Below are 19,137 nucleotides of genomic sequence, written 5' to 3'. Positions count from 1 at the left end.
CCACATTGCTTTCATCAATTTGTGAGACGCACATTCGACTTTTGAAACCTGGAACTCGAATGAGGCAAGGTGGAAGAAATCAAGGGTGTAACTACCGTCGTATGACGTCATAAACCGAATTTTTCAAAGCGCGATATCTCGGTCAAAATTAAACTTAGAAAATTGTTGCTTGGACAGTTTTTTGTGTATGTACAAAAATCGAGCATCAAAACACAATTTTGTGCCCAGCGCGACTGATCCAACATCGTTGAAAAGAACATTCGAGATCCAGTGGCGTGGCGTGAATTGCGATGTATCGATTTTTATGCCATTTAAACCTATGGTAAAGAATCGATTAAGAAAGTGTTCGCTGCGAACATCCTGTTTATCGATCCTTTTCTATAGGTTTAAATGGCATGACAATCGATGTATCGCAAATCACTCCACGCCACTGTCGAGATCCCAATATACTTCTGATTCTTGGAAATAAGCTCAAACCTTCATTAAATAATAACAGTGCATGCAATATATTTTTAGAGGAAACTCTTTGCCTCTCCAGCTTTCATCTCTTTCGTCCTTCACATTTCCTTGAATTTTCTCTATTTTACTAAAGTGCGAAGGGAAACCTTTAAAAGTCCTCAATTCCAATTTAAAAAAGTTGTGATTATAAGCATGAATTTGGCATCGATGCTGCATCCTCATCCTCGAGGGATCAGAAGGCGAGAAGGAGAGAATAACGATGGATGTTTCCCTTTTGCCGGGCGGTCAGGGTCTTTCTCCACCTTTCAAGTGTCATTTTTTGTCGTCGACGCGAAATAATCGCCGGAGAGCTCGAACTTTGACGGCATCGCGTATAAATCATACGGAAGGAATTGATTGAAATCTATATCTGCCGTCTACCTCTCGTCCCCAGTCCTTTTATTCTTCCTGTGCAGCGGAGTTTCTACAGGGTGAGAAGCTTTTGAAAACCATTTCACGAAATTATAAAAAGTCAAGAAAGCTGCCAACCTCTGAGTGAATCTGTTGTAAATAAGTTATATAGTCAGCTGAGAGTAGCTCTTTTACTTAAAATTGGAAGGAAATTACGCTGACCGCACGTCAGAATTATTCGAACTCCACTCTTTACGACATAATTTTCAGACTTTACTAGACGCATTTACAAATGATCGAGTTTATCAGGAAGGAACCAACCCACATTTTCGAAATAATGGAGCCACGAATGTTTTTGAGTTTCACTAGTCGTTAATTTTCTCCTGCTAAAATCTGAAAGTCGAAAAAAACAAATTAGTTCGTGAGAGGGGTTAAAATTTATTTTCTACATTGAGCCTTCTGCAGGAATAAAACTTCAAACCTCTTTTTCTCAGTTTCAACTTAATGTAGGTTGGTTCCCTTCTGATGATCGGTCCAAATTTACCCCGTCCTCAAGCAGCTTTTCTCAGTTACCGATGATCAAGTCAGCCTAGACAGAATCGTATAAAAACATACCTTTTTAAAAAAGAAAATCTGGGAGAATGTTTTTGTCGTAAGATTTTAAGTGCGTTTCCCCTTATTTCTCTGTAAATTTCCGATTTAAGTACGACATAAGTCTTCGAAGAAATGACGGGGATATTCGAGTTCACTTGTTCCGTTCACGTGAGTTACGACGAACTCACCAGTCGAAAGCGCCTTCAGTTTCTGTGATACTTCACTGCCCACACCGGAGTTAAAATATTTGCATCAAAATTATTGTACGTAATTTATTGCATATTAATAGTAACTCGTAGAATCTTTTAATCGTCTATCAAAAATTAATTGAGGTTCATCTCTCAAATAGTCCGAAAAACCTTTCTCGAATTTGTTCGCACTATTTTCAAATACGCTCTCGCAAATGTTTCGTAGCTTGGCAGACAGCTTAAGTATTCAAAGACATGACGGGGAGATGCAGGTTTACATTATCAGTTTACTTGATACGTGTTACTGTGATTTACAACAAACTGTTGTCCCCGATCGAAAACGCCTTCAATTTTGCTCGATACTTCAGAACCCACACCACAGGTATCTTACATTTTTATCCATCGCGAAAAGCCGTGCAAAAAACGGGCTCCTCCAATTGCTTAATAAAAGTTGAGAGGTATTATTCCTGTATCCCCATCCAACTTTATGTACGCAGCGAGTGAATGAAGTTAGGTAATTCTTAGTGATCCTTATTCCCTTTAAATTATCTTTGAATTGTTGAAAGTTTTGCTCTCAGTCCGCCGACGCAGAATATTCCGGCGGAACGAGGGTCATAGAGTTTTAACAATCCACTCGGAAATGAAACGTTATAATCAATGAAGCACGGTGAATTAAGGCTGAAGCCGGCGCTGTTTTTTTTTTATTCAATGTGCTTTGTTGGCGCAATTGGGATTTAGTTTGTGTACGCTCGCCACATCCAGTTTAAATTCCGACCTGGGAGCTCTTCTGCTCGCTTTATTTGATTCGCTCCAAATATTTACGGGTTCGCTCGTTTGCGCGGTGATCAAATTTATTTCCACGCGACTCCGGTCGGAATTATCACACGGTCGCATCGTTTACGAGGAAGCCGTCCGAGTATAAGTTACTGGCGCTTTACCAATCTCATTTGAAAAATATCGCCCTCTGATTTTTTTATTGCAGCCGGAAAAATGTATTCTGCAGTTGCAGACAATGTAGGTCAGATGCGATTACAACTCCTATTTTCAACCACCAAATGTACATTCTATGTCTCGTTCCGATGCTTTTCCAGGATTCGTGACGTCCTCAAAAGTCCCTGAATATCTTTGAATTTTGGGAAATAAACCACTTTTCCTTGAAAACCACCCAAAAGGTTTTAATTTGAACATTCCGTGGTTGTTTTGTTTAAAACCATCTAGAGATTGGTATTTTTTCTTTTTTCTTTCTTTTTTGGTTTTGAAAGCCTCCCTCAAGATTTCCTTCTTTATCGTAAGCACTTGACATTGAAAGATCCTTGAAAATTCTGAATTCTGGTTTCGAATATTTGCCATGAACCTGGTTCCCAAAGCTCACTCTTGAATACTTCCTTTTTACATACTCTGTTTGTTGGATGATAAGAAATTCATCGTATGTGACTATCGCTGTGATATTTCTCTATGATATTTCTCCGTGATATTTTTATATTTTTAATCGTATTAAATGTATGAAACAATTTATGTAATATCTTCATCATCAAACTGCTCGTGATTTCTCAATCTACATTTTTAATTGGTTCTTGATATTTACAAATTCTCAGAGTTGACAACTCAATTCACAATATACTTACCCCCAAAATATTGACACTTTTTAAAGACACTGAAAAAGTAATCACTATGATCCTCTCTCCACTCTCCATTTCCACTCTTTTGTACAGAAATATTATAATTTTCCTCTTTCTACATCAACTTTGTCCTCCAAAATTATTTCGAATATTTTTACCATTAAAGTGTGAAATATCAGTAATCCTAAAAACACTCATGATAATGGAAAAAATAAGGATTAGAAATATGAGCGTGCAAATCTATTGTCTCATGAAGGGAATCCGCGAATTAGCTCAAAAAAGTCCAATTCAAAGTAAATTAAATTTTTTCGTTGTTCCCTGAAAACTTGAAAAAGTGTCTTCTTATCTCGTTGATCCCACATCCCTCTCGTGCAAGGATAATTCAAAGCAACGTGGCAACAGGGTATATCGAGCCGGCTGTTGGGACCTGTCGTTAAATTGTCAGAGCGGTGTTTTATGCGTCACGAGCATGCAAGAAACTCATTAACCCTCGCAGCGCGCCTTTCACGCTCACGCAAATTTCGGACTTTCATTGAAAAATTCAACCTAGGGGTGTGCTGCCCAGAGTATACCTGTATATGAGAGGGCATTGCCATCTTTGTGCCGTTCTCTGATTGGTTCATCAGTTTTAGGCTATCATGGAGCTGCAAAGTTGGCTCAATGTAAAAAAGTCTGACCCAGAGGAACACGTATCTACGTATTATCGGCTGAGAAATGAATGATAATCATAATTTTCGGCAAAAATATCCATCAAAGTTCGATCCGAACTCAATTAAGAAGTTGCATGTAAAAAAATTTCTATCACACTAAAAATCACATCTAGAAATTTGTAGAACTTCGTTGCCATCTTATTTCTTTACATTGGGCCAAAATAGGAGCAGATGGGCTGGAGTTTGTTTACATTGGGCCAACTTTGGGGCTCCATGATAGCCGACCAATCCGAGAGCGGCACACTTTTTCTTTAGTAAAAAGATTGATATGGTAATACTCTCTCGTATACAGTTACTCTAGTCACAGAGTCACAGTTTAAGCAACACGCCTTCGTGGAGTACGCACATAGCTAAGGACTCGATGCAACCAGCCAGGAACTGATTAGGACTAAAATTAAAAGTGAAAGTATACGGATCATAATAGTCAAACGAACTAATGACTACGGTCCTACTGCAAAGTATAACTAAAGTTTAAACTATAGAAACTATGCTACTGCACGATAAAGCCAATGAAGAATTTGCACGCAAATTTTTTATTGTCTCATCTGAAAGTGCTTAAAGAGTTGATTTCGCAGTTTTCGCATCTTATTTTTTTGAAACTGGATCAGAATTAAAATCGATTTCAAAGTGAGAAAATGTACCGTCCGGTGACGTCATCTGGTGGCTTTTCCAATTTAAACACATGTATTCTAGCAAATTAGTAGATCATTTCATCATATCTCCTTCAATAATTGTTCAATATATGGACCAATTATAAGGTTATCCTCGTGTTCAGTTCACTCAGAAGTTTCCACTTGTACATGAAGTTCGTCAAATTTCAGGCATCTGCAAATTTTCCATCGTACGTACTTTGCTTTTAAAATAGCCAAGAATATTGGTTTTATCGTGCATAAAATTGAATCTATCTTATTCATAATCATAATTATTTTATACCCTAAAACCCTTTTCTATTATAATGCTCACTTTTTTCAGGTTTGGGAAGCGATACGAACTACCTCTTTTATTACAAAGTATTGTGATGAATATCATGATGTTACTCATGATCCACCTATGTGTCAAAGTGCGCAATAAGAATCAATTAAAACCGCCAATCGTAGAGAGAACCTTTACTGGTAAGTTAATTTTACCATTCATGGAATGCTGTTTGTGTTTGAGTTGTTACTAAATTTTTAACAGAGTTTGCTTTATACTAACATGATTTTTAGCCTCTAAAATCGGATTTTTTTCCGCGTTTTCCTCGTGCGATCTTGCTTGTAGAAATAAACTGTCGAATTCCGTATCTGTGACTCGTGCAACTGGTTACATATTGTCGTTCAAACGGTGCGAAATTCACCGAATGGAAGTTTTCCGAGCCCTAACGGATTCCTACTTTTATAGTTGTACCTAATGTAAATCATTTTTCAGCCGCCTGTGCTCTTCTCTCTCCCCCCACCCCCACCCCCCACCCCCGCAAAAAATTCAGAAATCTAATATGATTTTGATTTTCTCATATTTTTCCCCATACTCTATACCGTGATGAAGTTAAATAGCATTTCTCAAAAACCAAGGGACAATACTTAGGGAGAAATCAAATGAATTATTCGATTAAAAGCAAAGTTGTGCGTCGTATTGGAACCAACACTCGTCGTGTCGCACAGTAGATCGAGTGAATCAGAGAGGTGGGACGTAACATTTTTGACTAAAACTGCAAATTTTGATGTTTACCTCGTCACATTTTAAATTTTGAGGGGTGGCTCTAGAAGAAAATTTCACAAAGAAACCAATGAAATCATATAATATAAAACCTCAAAGTTCTCTATAAACGGCGGAGTTAAAGGCTTTTAAAGTTTTCAAAATTTGTCCGACTTCTACCATTGTCTCGATCAACTGTGCGTATCGGTATCAGATGTGACAGCTCAGAAAGATTTGACTACCGTGCTGAGTTTAGCGTGGTCATACCGGTTTCAATAAGTTTGATTCGGATTTCGCAATACCTTCTCGAAGGAATTGTGCGCGAAATCATGAATATATGGAGCCACCAAGGCCCAAAGGAATGGAGCGAACGCCCTTTTAATATTGCATCCTCTCTTCGTCCATAATTCAAACTGGTCGTTTTCTCGTGCTTTGTGCACTTGCTTTAAATTGAGGGGCTAGGAGGAGAAGGCGCATTAGTGCAGTTTTTGCTATTTCGAGAAATACGTGTTCGAAATTTCGAAAGTACATGGATCTTTATGGCAGAGAGAAAGTTCAAACTGATTTTTTAATGCCTAAAAATTGGAATTTGGGTGTGAGTTTTTCATGGATCAAGTGGACTATGCATTAAGAGTAGTTCTACTCGAAATCATTAATAACTCAATTTTTAAAAAACTGTCCTCATGCGCCTTGTCCTGATCTGAAAGCCCTTCAGTTGGAAGTATGCTTAGCAAATTTCTACCTTGAGGATTCCGTATGATCTCACTTAGAACTATAATGGGTGATTATGACGTGTATTTTTGGTCGTCCAAAAATTACTGCAAACTTGCATAATTGATATTCGAAAGCTATTGATCTGTTGGAACCTGAAAACAATGTGCTTGAATCCTAAACCTTTTAATTGGAGTCATACGTAACTGATATTTAGATCGAGTTTCGTAAAAAGAAACCAAGATTTTTTTTTTCTTAAATAAAGGTTGTGTTATAATCTTTTTTAACTCAAAGAAAAGTTCTCGTTTCAAAATTTTTGTTTCAAAGTGACAAATTACGATAATCATTTTGGTAGGTCATTCTCATGGAAAATGGTTAAATGGCTTAGAACCATTTCTTAAAATGGCTTAGAACCATTTCTATCAATCCTGATGGTTAAAACGTACAATTCGATTATGCGGTATTTTCCAAATTGTTGAATAACATTTGAAGAACCCCAAAAACGCAACCAAACTATGAAAGAAAACCACAGATCCTTAACAAATGCTCAAAATACGTGTTAAATAAAACAATCTGAGCAGGAGGCGTATTGGAAGGGCGGTGAACAGAAAAAAGAACGCGGTTTAGAGATCTTGGTTCCAGAGAATTCCTGAAAACATGAATCACGACCATGACACAGTAAAAAACAAACAAAAGTCAAGAGCACATAATGTCATTAGCAAAGTCAACTTCACAAAGCGCATACCAAACATTAAACTTTCTTTGTTCTCCTAAAATGAATACTTCCGGTGTGTACGCGAGAGGAAGACACACATTTTCAAATCGTGAAGCGTTAATCTAATTTAATGTTTCGTACTGAGAGTTAAAAGTCGGAATATTTCAATTTGCCCGGTATACCGCAGACCTGCGGCGCGTTACAGGACTTGGAAGTCAAATCATCTTCCTTTTCATAGCGTCACGTAGTTTATGAACGAACCCTCGTCAGTGAAACGCCCTACATTCAGCAGGGTGTCTACTAGTCTGGAAAGTCCGGAAATGGTGCTGATATTTTTGGGGCTGTCCAGAAGTACAGGAAAAGCCCAGAAATTTCGATAAAAAGTCCGGAACTTTTCATGCCACGCATGTTTTATAAGATAGCCTGGAAAGTTTGCAACCGCTTGCATATTTATTCTCAGGAATATTTTCCTCATTTATTTGTCTGCAAGATCGCGACTGTAAAGTTCGTTGATCTGCAGGCTATCAATAGAATAGTGTGCCTAGGTATAAAATTTTTGTCGCAATTCGACCGTGAATTTCAAAGTTTTTGAAATTTTTCAAATGCTGTCCAGTAGCGGTACTGAAAAATTTCTGAATTCTTCTTTTAAGAATGCACTGAATTGCATGGGAAAGTACGAAAAAAGTACCGTATGAAGACCGATTTGCTTAGTTTTTAGTAGTAGACATCCTGCATTCGAAATACCTGCAATTTCTCCATCAGAAGTACATTTTGCGAGACTGGTTTCCCTACAGTGCCGCACCGTTAGTTTGCATTCGTGACGGTGGATACCGCGAAACAAAAAAGACGCCACCGATAGTTGACGTGCAGTGGCGTCCGTTTCCAGACGTGTCACGAACGTGTATTCGCAAACAAGCCAACGTATGTAAAGTGGATAGCAGTTGTGGGGCAACAATTGAAATTTGCCGTTCCTTTGACGAGCTACCATTGTTGGCGGGGACCGCTCTTTGAGGGAATGCTCGCATAATTTCATTCCGTTTGAAGCAAATACGTGCACCGATAATTTTAAAAAGTCGACGTGACATGCAAGTTTATTTTGATAAGAAAGCATGCAGATATGCGGTTTCAAGATACAGTCGCAGCTTTCCAAAATCGAATCGATATCTTGTCTACATGGGGAGTTTTGCCGAAAACTTTGATAGCAATTAGTTCAACGAACTGGACTGCATATTGCAATAATGAGCTGTTTCTCATTCACTATTATTCATTTCCAGTTCACTCATTAAAGAACCTATCTGTATTGGGAAACAAACGGGCACATTGATTCTAGAATAGACCAAAAATACTAGCCTCTTATTTTACAATTTTATACAGTCCAACTGAGTATACTAATGAATTCGAACTCATCACGAATCGCACCGAATACATGTCGGTTTCAATGATTATTCACTCAAAATCTGCTCGATCGTCGTATCACCAGTGGCGTGGCGTGCTTTGCGATATATCGATTGATCGGCCATTCAAACCTATGGAAAAGTATCGACAAACAGTGTTCGCAGCGAACACTAAAAGGTACATGAAATTACCTGGGTCCTAATTAATAATAATAATGCCGGATAAAAATGGTTCTTTTCATTCATGAACTTCCCAAGCTTTTGAGTATTAGGTGTATCATGTATGCATTACTAATGGTGAATTTGCACCGGTAATCCAGCATTGCGCGAAGGGTCTAAGAAAATGTACGAGGATTGCGCGAAAAAGGCATGATTGTGCGAAGAGAAACCGTACCATCTGCTACAGGAATGCGCAAATTTAAAATGAAGTTAATATAAGGTAGAAGTTTGGCAAAACGGGAAACAGTTGGGAAATAAACACATTTGTACGTTAACGCTAGTTTAGGTTAGCTTGTTGACAAGTTATCAACGTCTTACCTCCTGATGAAAAATAAAGTGAAAAGATTGTATAATGGTCGTGGGTATAAGAACTTTCCGAACTTTTCTCGGAATAAATATTTAATGGGGAGAAACGAGGCAACGTTGGGATGCTCATACGGCGTCTAAACCAGAATGGGCCTTTTTTAAGTTATATTATTTGCGATTAATCTAACGCGAATTAAAATAATCGCCCCAAACACAGTGCAGCCGGCGCAGCGTTAAACGTATATTAGCGCCTACAAGACTGCAGGAATACTTCACGCATTGCGCTAAACGCAGTGCAGTCGGTCAGCTGCCGTAAAACGTATAGCGCCTACAAGACTGTTTGAATGTTGTAGGATTGCGTGTCACCATCAGGTCATCATTCTTGACTTTTTGCTCCAGTTTTTACCATAATTAAAGGGAAAATATGTAACCTCTTCGTAGCGATTCAGAAACTTGGATGATAATTAATTTATTTTAGGTTACATTAAAAGAGAATAGAACAAACGAAAACATCGCGTCGAAATTTTTGATACTTTTATTTCAGATCATTTTGGTAAATTCGTGTTCAATCTACGAACCAAGGGTATTTTCGTGTTCAGTTCACCCAGTAGTTTCCAACACAAAATCCATCAAATCTCAGACATAAGCAAATTCTCCATGCAATGCAGTGACGTCATCTGGCGGCATTCCCTATTTAAACACATGTATTTTGGCAGAATAGGTTATTTTGTCATATCTCCTCCAGTAATCGTTCAATTTATAAACCAAGGGTATTTTCGTGTTCAGTTCACCCAGTAGTTTCCTCTTAAACACAAAATTCATAAAATCTCAGACACATGCAAATTCTTCATCGCTTTAATGAGTCTTTAAGAGTCCTACTAACAAGATAATACACGAAAAATAGTTGGGGAAAAAAAATAAAAATTGAAATTCGTGGGAAAATGCACGGAGTAGGGGCAACTTTGGCAACGCCGTGATGTAAGCAGTAAATTTATGCAGTAAAACGTAACTATGTCTACTTAATGCGCTTATTATTTCAGAAAAACTTGAAGGGTTACCGCCGATCCGGCAGTCCTATTAACAAGCGACATTTTGGCAGTCGGTACTTCCCGCGATTCGGCCAAAAAACAAACCCAGCTCGTGTAAAAATGGGGCAGTTGGCAAGAGGACAAGTTTTGATGAATTAACAAGAGCTCATGAGCAATTTGCAATTGCAGCGTCACAAACAGGCGCGCACGGAGCGAAATGCTACGAGTTCGAGACGAAAAACGAAAGTTTATGCGATTTAGCGAAAAGTTTGCTCCGCGAGGCGGGAGGCTGTTCCGGTCCCTTGATAACAAACAAAAGTTCAAAGCTTCTTCTCCCCTACTTTATGTAGCTTTGAGCTTTGAGGGAGCAAGTAAAAACGGGAAGGAGATGGTGCCATTAATCCATTCCCAAAATACGGGACTGAAACGGGCGCTCATGCCCTACCGTGCATAACATGAGTGAATATACTTAAATCATTCCATTGATAGTGCCGAACACCCGAGGCGCGGCGTGGATGATCGATTATCGAAATTTCCCCCATTCGAAGCTGTGGTAAAGAATCGATTCTCAATGTGTTCGATGCAAGTACCCTGTTCGTCGATCTTTTTCCTTCGGTTTAAATGGCAGAGCGAGCGATATATCGCAAAACACGCCTTGCTACTGATACCCAGATATGCGGAGTCGAGTCTCAGGGCCGCGCTTTTTCAGGTATTGTTTTCATTCTTGAAAAAGTTATTTCCTAGCCGCTTTAAGGGGGCTGCATATCGATAGCAGTGGCGTGGCGTACTTTGCGATCCATCGATATTTCCCCATTTGAAGCTGTGGTAAATAATCGATTATTTAGGTGTTCGCTGCGAACACCCTTTTTATCGATACTTTTCCATGGGTTTAAATGGCATGACAATCGATATATCGCAATTCACGCCACGCAACTGATTGAAAGCGAAAGTGCGAAACCACGTATCTCCGTCTGCGACGTTACGGATTTTCTGTCATTTTTTATTGTTTCTTTGGAAAACGAATGATTGTCATTTCTTGAAAACTTCCTCGAATTTTCTTCTCTGGAAGTGAAACAGCCTGCATAAGTTTTAAGTCAAACATTTGGCTTGTTTCTCTTCGAAAAATAAAATAAGAGCGGAAATATTGAAACGCCGCAAAGGAGGTGCGTAGTTTTAAACTGCAGCCATCGATATGTTTGGCACTGTGATGAAGGGCTGAGATGGAAAATTGTATGAAAAAAAAAGGACAGAATGTTGGAATTTTTTTGCCAACGTGCGTTGAAAATCAGCATAAAGCTGAAAATCTCAATACAGAAGGAAAAAACTCACATGAGCACGGTTTTCCCTCAAAGAAATACGCTGTTTGGTGGAACACTAGCAACACTCTTTGAGAGAAAATTGTGCTCATATGAGTTTTTTCCCTCTGTATTCAGATTTTCAGATTTATGCTGATTTTTAACGCACGTTTGCTAAAAAATTTCAACCTACTGTCTTAAGACCCGTGCGTGTATCGCAACCAGTTTGTAAAGAAAAGACAGAAATTTTCGAAATTCCCCGTGAAGATTCGATAAATTGAAATTTTCCGCTATTTTTCATGAAAAAGCAATTTCTCTCAAAGCACGCCTCACCACTGAAAATATTATGTCCAGAATCACCCAACAAATCTTTCCACTGTGCGCTGCGCTTTCTGCAGTCCGTCCATCGCAACATTCCAATCTCTCAAGCTCCTTATTCGAAATTGTATCGGGGGATCTGAATTCCGAAGCTGATCAGGGTACTGACGTCACTCCTAAACCATGCCGGAAAGTCCCAATACACTCCAGGAAGGAAAGGAGAGAGACAGACACGGAGATAGAGATAGAGAGGGCGGCTAATAGCGTAATGGTACGGTACAGAATGTTGGATTTTTTATGAGGGACAGAGCGCGGGCCGACACGGTCATCGAGGACCGGAAGCCAAGCGGAGAAAAGGCGCACAGCGGCGGGAAATCATTCGGAATGAGCTTTTGGCGGGAAAAGCCCCGACCTATTCCAGTCATCTTCCTACATAAATAATGGCCCGCGGTTCTGCGAGGGGCTCGGCGTTGTCAAAAAGCCCGGGAAACTCTAGTCGGAGGCTCGTAGAGGAAGTCTCGTGGAAAATGGGTGTGCTCTGTGCTACCTTCTTACGAATAGTGCCGTCATAACACAGGGGAAAAAAACACACTGAATCTAGAGTTCAGACTCTTGAAGACATTGACAAGAAAAAATACTCTTGATTCAATCAGATTTTTGCTTAAACCAAAAGGAAATCCGCTCAAATTAAGAGGTTTGGTTCTTGATTTAAGCAAAAATCCGATTGAATCAAGAGTATTTTTTCTTGTCGATGTTTTTAAGAGTCTGGACTCTGGATCCAATGTGTTTTTTTTTTTTTTCCAGTGAAGGAGAAACGCGCGCCGTATGAGCCTTCAGACTTCGCCAAATATCCTTTGGCAAATCGTGTATTTTCAGGAAAATTTGTAAATATTTGTCCTCAAATTTTTCAGAGAATTTTGCTACACCTTCTTACGAATACTGCCGTGATAAGGAGAAACGCCGTATGAGCCTTCAGACATCGCCAAATATCCTTCGGCAAATCGTGTATTTTCAGAAAAATTTGTGAATATTTGTCCTCAAATTTCTCAGAGAATTTAGCTACACCTTCTTACGAATACTGTCGTGATAAGGAGAAACGCCGTATGAGCCTTCAGACATTGCCAAATGGACCGCGTTTAACAGAAAAGAACCAAGCCACATCAGCCACATTTTACTGGACACTTTAATTTTTTACGAGACGACTTTTTTGCGGATTCCTTTGAAAAAATTCAGGGATATGCTTTATACTATAAAGAAAATTCGCTGAAATTTGCATGAAAATCCGACCAACCGTTTTCATGTAAAAAATTAAATAGCCCAATTGAATTTGACAACAGCTGATGTGGCTTGGTTCCTTTCTGTTTAACGCGGTCCAAATATCCTTTGGCAAATCGTGTATTCTCAGGAAAATTTTTAAATATTTGACCTCAGATTTTTCAGAGAATTTTGCTCGTAATTTGATCTTAAGCGGCCGCAAAATTCAAGGAAGCCTAGTCGTAATTTTCTTCAAAAATAAATATTTTCCAAGAGGAATTTTGACAACATTCAAACTCTCATACGGCGTACGCCGCAACCCCTTTGTCGCAAATTTATGGTCCGTGCATTAATAACGGTCTCACCGTATTTTGTATCCAAATGAATTGGACTATTTTTCGCAATAAGAAACCACTATTTCTGTCTCTTTTGAGAAACAACACTCATGCCATTGGTTTCCCTATGCAGAAAAGTGATTTTATGGAAGAGCCGGAGATAGTGGTCCCTTATTGCAAAATGTAATCCAAATGATAGTGCGCAGGTAGGAGGATCAAAATACATTTTAAAATAATAAAACACGGGGAAAAAAAGAGGTAGGGGTTCAACTGGAATATAAGCCAGTAAACAAACAGAAGAAAAAGAAGAGGTAGGGGTTGAGTCCCAACTGTTGGATGATATGGACATTCTCAATTAATTGTGGTAAAACCCCGATTAATTGTGGTAGTATCCCGATGAAGTAGGTTAATAACCCAAATGTTGCGGTACTACCCCAACTTGAGTTGCGGTGCTACCACAATTAATTGGAAATGTCTGTATCATCCAACAAATTAGGGTAGTACAACAATTTCAGGGGATAATCCCTGACACTTTTTTTCCGTGAAATAATGGATAAAAGAGTCGAAAAAGTGGGAGACAATTTTAATTCAATTGTAATTACTCTAGCTCCTTCGAAATTTTACGTGAATTTCACTCTCCATTTGCGGTGAAAAGCGAGAGGAGATGCCAGACCAAATGAAGTCGTGCGCGCTCCTAATAATATCCCCGAAAGCAGATGTTTGCCAATTATTTTTAGCTGTGGGGCCATTAACATTCTTTGTTTTTCTTCTTCGATATGCTCGCGTGCCCGATATATTCACCCCCTACCGTCCCCACCCTCCCTCGTCCGTTTAGCCTTTGTCTACGGCCGCCAAGGCCAAACGCGTTTGGTGGACGCGGTCAAATCGAAGTTCCGACAAAGCATGGCGCTACGCTCCGCCGCCCCCTAACGCCCCTAACGGTGATTTCATCGCGATTCTGACGTAAGGAAGTATCTCAATTTTCACATGAGCCTTGGGCAGCATAGAGTCATGTAGATAATACTGCCGTGCTAAGGAAGAACTCCGTATGAACCTTCAGGCGTTGTCAAATTTCTCCTGGCAAATCACTAATTTTCAGGAAAATTTTTTGAATATTTGCCTACTAATTTCTTAGATAATTTTGTTTGTAATTTGATTTAAAACTTTTGAAAATTTCAAGGAAAAACATTCGTAAATTTCCTCAGAAATAAACAACATATCGAAGGAAATTTTGCAACTCTCGAATGTTCATACGGCGTTCTTCCTTAGCAAGGCAGAATACTGCAGTGCAAAGGAATAAGGCCGTAAGAGCATTCGAGAGTTTCCAAATTTCCTTCGATAAAATGTCTATTTTTGAGGAAAGCTACGATTATTTTGCCTCGAGATTTTCAGGAAGTATAGGTGAAATTGCAAACAAAATTATCTGAAAAATTGAAAAAAAAACTGTTCCCTAATTTTCCCGAGAATTCGTGATTTACCAGAGGAAATTTGGCAACACCTGATGGCTCATACGGCGTTCTTCCTTAGCATGGTAGAATAGGGCTCACCCCTTAATAGAGTACACTAGTGAAGCGACGCACAGTGGATCGAGTCAACTAGAAAGGTTGGACATTAAATATTTGACTAAAACTCCAAATTTTGATGTTTATTTCGTCACATTTTAAATTTTAAGGGGGTGTTCTAAGAAGAAAATTTTACGAGAGAATCAATGCAACCACTTTTAGAGCCTCAAAGTTTCGTATAAATGGAGTTAAATATGAGCGTTTAAAACTTCCAAATTTCGTCCGACCTCTCCTATTGACTCGATCCCATGTGCGACGATTTGACGGCTCGTCATATCAGAGCACGATCGATGCATTACTGTCGACGCGAAATAATGACCAGCGGGTCGATTGTTGAACCGTTCTCGAATGATCCCAATCGATAAATCCCCATCTTAGCAATGCTTTTTATCGATCAGGGTCATTCGATATCGATTCAGCAATCAAGCCGCAGTCGATGTTCCTGCTTAAAAAGGAATTTGTCGGCAGCAACCCCGTGATTGAATCCGTCGATGACGGAAGCTAACAAACCCATTTTCGACCCCTTAATACACCAAGACTGAAGCATGTTGGAGCTCACTGGAAAATTAGGGGGTACACCCTGGTGCACCCAAATACTGTGTCCATTTTGAAGAATCAGAGAATTTGAACATGAAGAAATTGTGAACGCTGTGAAGTACAAACGTTACGTCTCGAATATGAATCACTAATGGCATTACTGAACAGGAACTTAAACAGGGTCGCCACAGTCAGGGAATGCCGGGCAAACCGAGACATGTCTGGGGATTTTAAAAAGTTAGGGAAAAGCTGGAAATGTCGCACTGGAAAAAAAAAAAAAACACATTGGATCTTGAGTCCAGACTCTTCAAAGCATCGACAAGAAAAAATACTCTTGCTTCAATCAGATTTGAGCTTGAATCAAGAACCAAGCCTTTTAATTTGAGCGGATTTCCTTTTCATTTAAGCTTAAATCTGATTGAATCAAGAGTCTTTCTTCTTGTCAATGTTTTCAAGAGTCTGGACTCTAGATACAATGTGTTTTTTTTTTCCAGTGCGGGGAAAATGACGAAAATTTCAGTCATAAATTGTCAAGTCATCTGTAGAATGGGTTCAATGTTCCGAACAACAAATTTTACGTGGAAACTATTTCAAATCATGTCCTTTTCAGCATCTTGCATATCCTCAACTGTCATGTAATTTCCGCAAAATGTGACAGAGAAATCAGGGAAATGTCTGGGAATTCCTTTTTTTAACTTCTGTGGCAACCCTGTTGAAATCGTCCAACCCCGCTCAGGGTTGTTCCAACGCTAAAACTAAGGTCTTTTCATCGGTTCGGCACCGTCGGAGCTTTTTAATTTCGCGTCGCGTCTCGCGAAGCCGGGCCGTCCTGTTCCGTGCGATTAGTCCGGCCCAAAAACGATGAATCTTCGTTGCCACAAAGCCCGCTGCCTCGACCACCGGAGCGTTCGTCACCCGCGGGTATCTCAAAGCTCATCATTATCTCGAGAACGTAACAAGTCCCCGGATAGTTTCCGACGGGAACCCTTCATAAATTTCAGACGCTTCCGAAATTTCCGACTCTCCGTCCTCGCGCGCCAGCTGTGGAGGTCTCAACCCCACGGGGAATCGGTCACTAAATGAAGGTTTAAGCAGTATTTTAGCAGATATTGCTCCAATTTTTGCATACTCCCGTTAAACGTTGAAAAAAAAATCTCAATGTATTTACTAAGAAAAGGGTAAAATTACCAAGAATTCAGGGTTTTATTTGATCCCAGTTTTTTCTTGGTAAAATTGCCTTTTATGGAATTGGTAATTTTACCGAGGAATTGCGGTAAAATTATTGAACTTTCTCGGTAATTTTAATGGACCTAGGTAAAAACGCCAATATTTTTTATCGACTGTGGTAGAATTACCGAGATAAAATGACAAAGTTACCGGGAATTGATTACCAATAAAAGTGGTTTTCTTACCTGAAAAAATCAGTAAAAATACTGGTTTTTAGGTAAGCTTACCAGTCTGTCTTGGTAAAATTACCAATAATTGGTAAAAAAAAAGTGAGATGGTAAAGGTACCAACGGACCGCGGTAAAAACGCCGAGAATTTTTTTTCAGTGAATAATATTCAGAAGAAGTACTCTATTATATGCTTCTCCTTCAAATTTTACATGCCAGGATGTCTACAAGTCTGGAATTTCCGGACTTCCGGAAATTGTACTGACTTTTTAAGGATAGTCCGGAAGTCCTAAAAAAAAGTGCAGAAATTCCGCAAGAGGGTCCGGAATTTGTTTCATTTTTTTGTCATTTTTGTCAATTTGAGCGAGAAATTTAAATTTTTAAAATTTTTCGAATTTCGTCAAATGAAGGTACTGAACAAGTACTGAATTTTTCTGTTATGGAGGTACTGAATTTCATGAAAATGTACTAAAAAAGTACCGTAAACGTACTGATTTTTGGCCAGCCTGTTTTAGTAGACACCCTGCCTGCGAGCCGATTATTGAGATTCATATCATATCTGATACGTGTTAAAATCAGTAATATCTTGTTCTCGAGAGAATATTTGAACCAGTGGTTTTGTGAACTCTAAAATACACTTTTGCAGAGACAATGTATTTCGGAAGGCTTGGAAAACAAGGCGCATAAGAACAGTTTTTGGAAAGTTGAGATACTCACGAACTCACTAAAAATAATTTGGAAGTTTATTCTGTGTAAAATTCACAACTAGAATCGAACTTTAAAACATCATAAAGTGAGTTTAAACTTCCTTGCCGCCATAAGGCAAGGCCCCATGTACTTTTGAAACTTTAAACACATATTTCTCGAAATATTAAAAACTGCACTCATGTACCTTGTCCTCCAAGCCCCTCATTTTGAGGTTTTTATCCGGTCCAGACCCTGTCTAGTGGCCCATTGTTAACAAGAATCGGAACAAGTTTGCAGTTTTATCTTCATTATTCCAGTAGGGACGGACAAAAAAGTAATTCAATGCGTCAGAAATAAGAAATCTCTCTACTAATAGAATCGTCGGAGTAAGTTGCAGTCTCGAAAATTGATCTAGGAACTTCTTCCCCGCCGGCTCAAGGGACGTTACCTAGTCTTTTCACGGAGATAAATTTCACAAGGTTGTAACAATGAAACGGATAAAATGTAGGAGAGCGCTAAGGGGAAGGAGCATATTTATCTTCCGGCAAGAACCTTGGGAAGGTAGCCTCTCGAAAGGTCGATTATCGATGTTTCCCCATTTGAAACCATAGTGAAGAATCGATTATTAAGGTATACCCTTTTTATCGATCCTTTCCCATAGGTTCTAATGGCAGATCAATCGATATATCGCAAAGCACACTGGAAGGCTCATGCCGAATGTAGAAGGACTGTTGCCGTCTGTAGTCATTTCAGGAAACAACCGCTCAATTACGCCAAGCTCCACGCTCGCAGAAGATTCATGGATAGCATATCGGCTGCAATCTAAACAACCCGAAGGAATACATTCAGCGCTGTTTCTGCGCCCGTTTTTTACTGCGAAAGTTCTCCGCCCATAAATTTCGGGACCTTGCAGGTTGCCGCCCGCCACTCGAGTTGTCCGTGTTGGTTCCTTGTCGCGGGAAATCATTCGGAATTGTAAATCGTAAAGTGGACGATCGTCAAGCGGGGAAAATTGAGATGGCGCATTCCGCAGTTGAACTGCATCGGTCAGTGCAGTTCTTTTCCCTCAGATTTTAGGCTCTATTCATTGAACATTTAGAGAACAACATTTTCTTACACATGGACATTTTCTCATATCCGAAAAAAGTTTGAAACATAGGTAAAACAAAGTAATTAAGATTTTGAAAAAATAATATTAATGCCTCACCATCTTTCTCACTCTTCTTTTTTTTCTTGATCCTCTCGCTCTGACTTTCATGCGTATTCTCTATACTGTGCTGCACTAGTGCGAAAGAGGAATTAACATCAACACTCTGAGTTTGAAATGGACTTCCACTGATTTTACTCGGGTCATGTTGACTGAGGAACTGAAGTAACTTTTCTGCGAAGCGTACCGTATTATGTGATATTGAAGGCGCGTTTCTCCTTTTTTTGTTCATTATAGAAGTCTATGGAATATAAGGCGATTTGACACTCATGATCGCACGGATCTTAGTAGTTTCCGCTTTTGGTCCTCTGAATAGTCATTTTTTAAATATCTATTTCAGGAGTACAAAAACTTCTCGACCACCACCCGGCCGGCAAATAATCGATAATGAATCTACAAAGCTCTTCTAATCGGACCATGTTAAGCAGAAAGGAACGAAGCCACAGGAATCCGAAAAAACGTTCTCTTGTGAAAAATTAAATTGCCCAGTTAAATTTGATAATTGCTAATGTGGCTTGGTTTCTTTCTGCTGAACGTGGTCCAA

At 39.3% G+C, this 19,137-nt stretch overlaps 1 protein-coding gene across 2 annotated transcripts in view; it reads left to right on the top strand.

Moving 5' to 3' along the window:
- LOC109029606 (solute carrier family 66 member 2) overlaps nucleotides 1–19,137 on the top strand; it is a 130,437-nt gene that overhangs the window by 43,816 nt on the left and 67,484 nt on the right. For both annotated transcript variants that reach the window (XM_019040127.2, XM_019040128.2), the window contains exon 3: nucleotides 4,933–5,072. In XM_019040127.2, the coding sequence (XP_018895672.1) occupies nucleotides 4,933–5,072 (140 nt within the window). The remainder of the gene's footprint in view (nucleotides 1–4,932; nucleotides 5,073–19,137) is intronic.

The sequence above is a fragment of the Bemisia tabaci genome, chromosome 7, assembly GCF_918797505.1.
Source record: "Bemisia tabaci chromosome 7, PGI_BMITA_v3".
In the NCBI taxonomy this organism is placed as follows: domain Eukaryota; kingdom Metazoa; phylum Arthropoda; class Insecta; order Hemiptera; family Aleyrodidae; genus Bemisia; species Bemisia tabaci.
This window is presented reverse-complemented; position numbering and strand designations above follow the sequence as displayed.